General features: G+C 47.2%; 1 protein-coding gene across 1 annotated transcript; it reads left to right on the top strand.

Annotated features, from left to right (window-relative positions):
• Nucleotides 1–1,747: 1,747 nt before the first annotated feature.
• LOC117840543 (protein NRT1/ PTR FAMILY 6.3) lies at nucleotides 1,748–6,111 on the top strand. Its single transcript, XM_034721058.2, has 4 exons — nucleotides 1,748–2,071; nucleotides 2,201–2,418; nucleotides 2,507–3,087; nucleotides 5,018–6,111. The coding sequence occupies exons 1-4, from the start codon at nucleotides 1,948–1,950 to the stop codon at nucleotides 5,865–5,867; spliced, it is 1,773 nt and encodes a 590-aa protein (XP_034576949.1). The 5' UTR covers nucleotides 1,748–1,947; the 3' UTR covers nucleotides 5,868–6,111.
• Nucleotides 6,112–8,777: the final 2,666 nt, after the last annotated feature.

Here is an 8,777-nt window from a genome sequence, read left to right as displayed (position 1 = left end):
TTATTGCTGTGAGAAGCTCTGACACGTGCTGAGTCTTCTGTTTTAGCCCAAGAGAAGTGTAGAGGTTTTCTGTATCCTCGTGATGGGCTAGGTAGTTGCTAATGCAATGCAAGTTCAATCAGTGCAGCTGCAGGCTGCAGGACGTACGATAAGGATCGATCCGGTTGTGCTGAGCCAGGCAGCTAGCCAGAATGGATGAACGACCTTATATGATTAACACTTAACAGAGACTAGAATACAATAATACACTCTGGCAGGGGTAGACTATTGGCTGGATGGCCTGCACCTGACCAACCAAATTCCTACGTGGTCCAACTCTTGGAGCATTTGGTGTCTGAAACTTGAGCCAGATGGATCCAAATGCACATGCATGATTTCTTCTAAATATAGCTACAACCAATTATTGCATAGGGAAATATTTAAATGCATTACCGATCAAATTCTTTGCAAGGATCTTTCATAGGAGAGGACATTTCATTTCATTTCTTTTCTTTTCTTCGTTTTTTTTTTTGAAACATGGAGGAGGAGCTTTCAGTTTCCAAGATGCATGGTGTGGGACGAGTGGGATCCTACCCTGCACCCCGCATTAAGTTCACTCCTCCTGACTAGCACTGCTGGGCGCTGTAGCTGAGATTTCAGGTCGGCACACGCAGGTATATTTGTATACAAATATACGGGTCAACCCATCCAAAACTTTGATGTCAACGCGTGTCGCTCTAAAGGCTGGGCAGCGGATGTCCATCGGAAATGGGCGCCTTTGTCCGCTGAAAGCGGCGAGATTGGACGCACGCATGCCGTGCAAGCTTACGATGCCTCTGCCACTGGGAGATTCTGTTGCCTGTACCTCGTTCAGAATGTGACACACACACAAGATACTCTCTTGCAGACTTGCAGTAGTTAGTCGTGTAGGAGCCGTGTATATTTTCTTTCCACCCTCAAAATTCCATGTTCCACATTGTACATGAGTGCAAATGTGGAGGAGCTTCCAAAGATCAAGTGGAAGTTAACGTTCTACCGTCCAATGTGTTTTAGACTCCGAAAAGCGTCTCCTTTTCTGACCCGCCGTGTACAGGTAGCAGTTCGCAGCAGTCCGTCGTCCACTGATTTGTCTTAGTAGTTGAGTACCGGCAGAACTTTTGTTATCCTCCACTGATTTCACCGAGAAAAGCTCAATAATTGCGCCACAAATCAACGGCTGCTGCCAGAGTCATGGGAAGAAATGGTTGGAGGGAGATGCTGATTTCCCAAATAGCACGCTGAGATAGCATACTCTAATGGGTTCCGCCTCACCTAGGGGGTGTTTGTTTCGGCTAAACTTCTCCTGTCACATCGGATGTTTGATACTAATTAGGAGTATTAAATATAGACTAATTATAAAATTAATTGCACAGATAGAGGTTAATTCGCGAGACGAATCTATTAAGCCTAATTAATCCATGATTTGACAATGTGGTGCTACAGTAACCACTTGCTAATAATGGATTAATTAGGCTTAATAGATTTATCTCGTGAATTAGTCCAGGATTTCTGCAATTAATTTTATAATTAGTTCATGTTTAATTCTTCTAATTAGCATCAAACATTCGATGCGATAAGACTAAACTTTAACCCCACCGCTAGCAGTTAGCCTCGCTGGCTTGGCAAAGGCAGTGGGGCAGGGGAGGAGGATCTCTCTAGGATCCCGGGCAAAGCCCGAATCCCGACGCAAGGAATCCACCGGGCTCACCTATAAAAGCCGGCCCCGGCAAGCTCTGGCACCCACACCAGGAAGGAGGCAGCATCGCGCCACGCCGATCGCGAGCCCACCTCCCCCACCTCACCCAACCCCTCTGATTGCTTCCATCGCTAGCTCGAGCCTCCTCGTCACCGCGCCACCACCACCACCTGCCCAGTGACTGCTCGGCCTTGGCTGCTTGCTCTGTCGATCTCGAGAGGGAGAAGGGAACGATGGCCTCTGTTCTGCCGGAGACCGCGTCGGATGGCAAGGCCCTGACGGACGCCTGGGACTACAAGGGCCGCCCGGCCAGCCGCGCCACCACCGGCGGGTGGGCGTGCGCCGCCATGATACTAGGTACTTTGCCTCCCATTTCGATCGCTTCCAGGGTCATGGACTCGTGGCACATGACCTGTGTTATGCCCATTCTCTGTTCGTGATGTCCGTGCATGTGTAACTGATTTTGGTTGGTTCGGCCTCGTGAAGGCGCGGAGCTGTTCGAGCGGATGACGACGCTGGGCATCGCGGTGAACCTGGTGCCGTACATGACCGGCACCATGCACCTCGGCAATGCCGCCGCTGCCAACACCGTCACCAACTTCATCGGCACCTCCTTCATGCTCTGCCTCCTCGGGGGCTTCGTCGCCGACAGCTACCTCGGCCGCTACCTCACCATCGCCGTCTTCACCGCCGTCCAGGCCACGGTTCGTCGTCTCTCGCCGGCCCGGCCTGAGTTTTACAACGGCTTAATAACACCTGGCTAATAATTGACTTTTGTTTATGTAACTGCAGGGCGTGATGATCCTGACCATCTCGACGGCGGCGCCTGGCCTGCGCCCGCCGCCGTGCGCGGACGCCAAGGGCGCGAGCCCCGACTGCGTTCCGGCCAACGGGACGCAGCTCGGGGTCCTCTACCTGGGCCTGTACCTGACGGCGCTGGGCACGGGCGGGCTCAAGTCGAGCGTGTCGGGGTTCGGGTCGGACCAGTTCGACGAGGCGCACGACGGCGAGCGCAGCAAGATGCTCCGGTTCTTCAACTGGTTCTACTTCTTCGTGAGCATCGGGGCGCTGCTGGCCGTCACGGTGCTGGTGTACGTGCAGGACAACGTCGGCCGCCGCTGGGGCTACGGCGTCTGCGCCGCTGGCATCCTCGTCGGGCTCGCCGTGTTCCTGCTTGGTACCAGGAGATACCGGTTCAAGAAGCTGGTGGGCAGCCCGCTGACCCAGGTGGCCGCCGTGACGGCCGCCGCCTGGAGCAAGCGTGCGCTGCCACTGCCGTCGGATCCCAACACGCTCTACGACGTCGACGATGCCGCCGCCGCCGGTGCCGACGTCAAGGGGAAGCAGAAGCTGCCCCACAGCAAGGAATGCCGGTAAGGAGAATCTCTGACGTGCAATCTTTCGTTATTTCCCGTTACCGAACTGAAGTGCTCATCATTACTAATACTAATTACGCAGTAGCAACAATTACTTAATTAGGCTTGCTTAGTCTGATACAATTGAAATGACCTGATCCGATTAGCAAACTTATTGAAACATGATTAGTGGTCGGCACACTGGATAACCCTGTTCGACAAGTTATAGGAGACGCATCATCCTGTCCTGTTGTCCCTATCAACTCAGACCCCCAGAAATACATCCACCTAGGCGTGTCATATATAGGTTATTTGGGGGCGCGCCCATCATTGCTGCGAAGCAAGCTCCACAATGCCTGGTCCACCGCAACATTTCGCATCCCCATCACAGAATAATTGTGCGGAGAAACCAACCCTATCTATGCTGCTGCCTACTGGCCTCGGCTCGCTCACTCACACGGGCACATACGTATATTCGTGTGCACTTTTAGGATGGTCCGGCCGATATCTAGGGACCGACGGATGGAATTGGCAGCGTCGCTGGCTGGCTCGATGCGTGCATGGATGCAGACACGCATGGATGCGTATACACGGCCCGCTGGCCCAACAGATACAGAGACGGTAGGCGTGATGTAAATGTAGAGGGGGACATTGTGCATAGCCATTGCCAATTCTACTGCCACACGCTGGATCAGTCATGATCGACCTCGATTTCTCACTTCTGGCGCCTATCCACCACTTGCACGTACGGCCCACTGTACAAGTGACACACTTGTTCTTGTCTCTTCACTTGTGGCGCCAATTGCAGTCTTTCCCGTGTCACACGTACACAAGATAACTAGATCGGGATTTCAGAATGAAAACAAAACAGAAAGATATTTGTTAGTCCCTCTAGCCACAAATATCTGTACCATTTTACAACAACACACTCTGTGGACCCCTTCCACTCATAAATATCTTTTGATTTTTGATCGCGACGTTTGACCATTCGTCTTACTTTGAAAAATCCAATGCAAATATAGAAATTTAATTCATCTTTAAAGTAACTTCAACATAGAACAAGTTAATAACATAAATGGACAAACGTTGTCCACAGAAGTAAGTGGTGTCAAGCATATAAGAAAAGGGGTAGGGTTGATTGATATTTCCTCTTGGAATATACTGATGAAATCCAGAGATGTTAGGATAATATGAGAGTAAGCATAAGATGTTCCAAGATTCTAAAAAATATTTTTGCCCAAAAAACTTGATAGCTAGTTAGTAGAGCCAATTTAGAATCCATGATTCAGGAAATAAAACAAAGGTGGACTCTGAAGCCTATGCCTGCCTTTGGGGCTGAAATACATTACTTGCAAATAGAGCAAGGAAGACAGCGGTCAACTGTCCGGCCGCATAGCTCGCGTCAGATCATGCATCACCACGTCGACCCGAATTGAAACATCCCAAAGCAATTCACCCCTTTTTTTAAGAAATAATTCTGCAGGAGTTCAGCACTGGGCGAGGTAAGCCTATCCCCTGATGCACTGCACTGAAGTCTGAAGGTGCGCTGCTAGAATGATCCTCCATCGGTCCGGTTGGTCTAAAAGCCAGCTTGTTTATAATCTCCCAACAGATGCTTTGCCTCGCGGAAACCTGCTAGGAAAGGTCGCCAGCCAGTGGCCAGCGCTTTTGGAATTTCGCCGTAGTGGCCGGCCGGTGCCGGTGGAGGTGGAAACCTGCCTGCCTGGCTGCCCTGCATGCAGCCCACGGGTCGCGGCACTGCCCAATCACATGCATGCGCGCGCAGGGCGCACGGGCCACGCCCAAGTAGCTTATCGCTTGGAACTTCCCCCCGGGCTGACCAGTTCATCGTGTCTGAGATTATTAGTTTCTGCACTAATGACTTTCTTACATGGAAACGTCTTTCCCAAAAAATAGTAAATTCTGACATTCAAACGTACGCATGCAGGTTTCTTGACCACGCGGCGATCGTCGACGGCGAGTCGCCGGCGTCGGCGAGCAAGTGGACGCTGTGCACGCGGACGGACGTGGAGGAGGTGAAGCAGGTGGTGCGGATGCTGCCCATCTGGGCCACCACCATCATGTTCTGGACCATCCACGCGCAGATGACCACTTTCTCGGTGGCGCAGGCCGAGGTCATGGACCGCGGCATCGGCGGCCCGGGCTTCCTCATCCCCGCCGGCTCCCTCACCGTCTTCCTCATCGGCTCCATCCTCCTCACCGTGCCCCTCTACGACCGCCTCATCGCGCCCGTCGTCAAACGCCTCACGGGCAACCCGCACGGCCTCAGCCCGCTCCAGCGGGTCTTCGTCGGCCTCTTCCTCTCCGTCGCCGGCATGGCCGTCGCAGCGCTCATCGAGCGCCACCGCCAGACCACCTCCGAGCACGGCGTCACGATCACCGTGTTCCTCCTCATGCCGCAGTTCGTGCTCGTCGGAGCCGGCGAGGCGTTCACGTACATGGGCCAGCTCGCCTTTTTCCTGCGCGAGTGTCCCAAGGGCATGAAGACCATGAGCACCGGGCTGTTCCTCAGCACCTGCGCGCTCGGATTCTTCTTCAGCACGCTGCTCGTAACCATCGTCGGTAAGGTCACGGGTCACGGCGGTCATGGCGGCTGGCTCGCGGACAACCTCAATGACGGGAGGCTCGACTATTTCTACTGGTTGCTCGCCGTGATCAGCGCCATCAACCTCGTCCTCTTCACGCTCGCGGCCAGGGGCTATGTTTATAAGGAGAAGCGCCTGGCTGACGCCGGCATTGAGCTCGCCGACGAGGAGGCCATTGCCGTCGGCCACTGAGACAGCCACTCCCCTTACATGCATGTTGGAAGTTGGATGAATGCGCGCGTCCTTGTAAAAGTTGCTTTCTTTTTATTTTCTTCTTTTTTTCCTTAGGGGTGTGTCCGTACATGTATGAGAGAGTGCAATTCAGTGACGGCTTCTCTCATTGAGTTAGCATGCAGTGTACATGTAGTAGAGCTACACGGTTGTTTGATAAGTAACAAAACTACAACAACTAAGCTTTGTGAGATTATTAACTCAACCAAGACCCATGTTATTGAAGTTCAGAATGCTGATGTTGGAACATGTGGAAAAGTAAGCTGCCTCTTAAATTAACATATTCATCTATCAGATTTCAAGATTTTCCATGATAAGCTAACCAGTGCTGTTATACTGAAAAGAAAAGGTTGGAATGGTTGTGTTAGATGCTGTCTGTGGTAAGACAGAATCAGTGTCGACCACATCCTTTTTGGATGTTCTTTGGCGAGTTTCACACTTTTGGTATGGAAGGGTTCCCAACGAATCTCACGATGAATTGTGGGATCCTTGGTTCAATGGGAAATTTGGCACGAGACTTCTAAGCCTCCAGGTGAAGCCACTTAGATCCTAGGTGGACATTCTGGAAAAAAAATACTAAAAATTGTCATAAAAAAGCAAACTATCTAGCTATCAATCGGCAGACTCAAAACATCATAGCCACTGAATCTATTATATATTCTAAAAAATTACCCACCTATGTCATTATGAAAATAGCCTAAAGTAACCGTCCTAAATCTACATCTAAATTACACATGCCTATGCTATTATATAAAATAAACTAAATTAACACCCTAATTTGCATCTAAATTACTCACTTGTGCCATTATAAAACTAATTTAAAATAACCCTCTAAATTTACAACTAAATTGCTCACCCCTAATACTTAAAGTAAGCCCTTAAATTTGCATCTATATTACTGACATATGCAACTATTAAAAATAACATGAGGTAACCTAAATTTGAATCGAAATCACCATTATTATTAAAAATATACCCCAATATATACCCATATGTGATTCTAAATTGTCTATTTCTTACGCTCTAAAGTAATACGTTGTTATTAAAAATAATCTAAAGCAAACACCTAAATCTTAATTTAATTATCTTCATATTCATCATATAGAAATGTACAAAAGTAAACTAATATATGATTTTAAATTACCTATTTATGTTATTGTTAATAAATACTAAGTTAAGGTATGTACACATGATGGGTGTCACCATGTAGACCATTTATACATGTATGTGAGAAAGTGATGAAAAATATTGATCTTTTATGTTAAACACAATGTATGGAGGTGCGATACAAAATGAAAAAAGTGTGAATATGGATGAAAGAATGTATGTGAGTAATTACTAATTAAAAATCAATATATCACAATTGAACAAAGGTAAGTATACACATCTATATGGGTATTATGTTGAAGTGTTAAAAAAAGAGAGAGTAGTAGGTAAACAATTTGATTATTTGCTAGGAGTCTAATTTCTAAATAATTTTCAAACACAAGGTATAGATTTTAAAAAATATTAGCCCGTGTGGGAGCGCCGGGTTGATAGACTACTATCTCAAGTCATGATTGTGTAATTTTTGCAAGTTTTGCATGAGCAATTTTGAATGACAAGGAACAAGATGTCCATAAAAGAAATTCCCTAATTATCCCACTGAAGTGATGTTTTCTGGTCTTTCATATTGCATAAATGGAGCCCATTGCTAAAAGAAAAAGATCGAGGCAAGGTGGCTATGCTCGTTGATCAAGTCATCCAATGGATGAAGAACTACACTCCTAGCAGCTTCCCTTAGTCTGTCATTTGTGAGATTTGATTCTCCTTTGTAATAGGATTTGTAACCACATTTTTCTTTTACTCACCTTCAGTATAAGCAGAGATCATCCCTTGCAAAAAAAACTCAACTAAAAATGCCCATATATTTTTCTAGATTTGTACTTGAAATGAACAGTCACACATACATGGTTGCGCTCACTAGTCAAAGTGTGTGACCACTGTCCATGAGGCTATGGCTCCAATCTTTGTTTATACGTGTGCTAGGATGCATCCACATTGGCCCTCCTTAATGGCATCTTTTTGCCACTGTTTATCTTTAATAATGGTATGATCTATTTCTAAAAAGTACTTGTGTCTCTTATGCCAATATAATTTTGTATGTTCCTCAATATCACTACCATCAAATTTAGCTCAAGCAGCTATTTCCATGTGGTGGAAATACTAGTTTTTCCCTTGGTTCAGATTTGATTGTCAAATTTCCTATTTTCTTTACTTGTCATATAATAAAATTAATGGAGGTGCTGGACTGCCTAGGGTCGACAGGGTATATGCTCTTATCTTTTCTGCCATCATTCTCCTTTTACATAGATATACACACCATATCCGTTTTGCCTAAAATGACATGACTCTGCCAACCTCCAACAAGTGTCCCTACTTCAATAAGTGCCACTACTTTTGATTATATTTGATAAATATTGATCTTGTTTTATTGTTGCAGGAAGTTTGAGGCTACCAGTTCTTCCAATGATAGGACATGATATGTTCTAGTAGATCGAACAAGTTATGTTGCATGGCAACATGGATATGGAGTAGCCTTTCCTTGGCAGAAGAAAGATCTACTAAAGACATTGATACTCCTAGGGCATTGGTGAAGGAAAAATTGTAGAGATGTAAAGCACCTAAAGTGGATGTCTAAGCATGTGTTTGGTTCCAATGATGGGACGGGATGGAATGGGACAATCCTAAATTTGATAGTGTTTGGTTTCGAGTTATAGATGATGAAATGGTTCCAAAATGGGAATATACCCTGAAAATGAAGGATGACCCCGTCCGACCAAAACGAGCAGACGGGGTCATCCCAGTTCCACTTGGTGCATCATGTGCTCA

This window comes from Setaria viridis, chromosome 9, assembly GCF_005286985.2.
Source record: "Setaria viridis chromosome 9, Setaria_viridis_v4.0, whole genome shotgun sequence".
NCBI lineage: Eukaryota > Viridiplantae > Streptophyta > Magnoliopsida > Poales > Poaceae > Setaria > Setaria viridis.
This window is presented reverse-complemented; position numbering and strand designations above follow the sequence as displayed.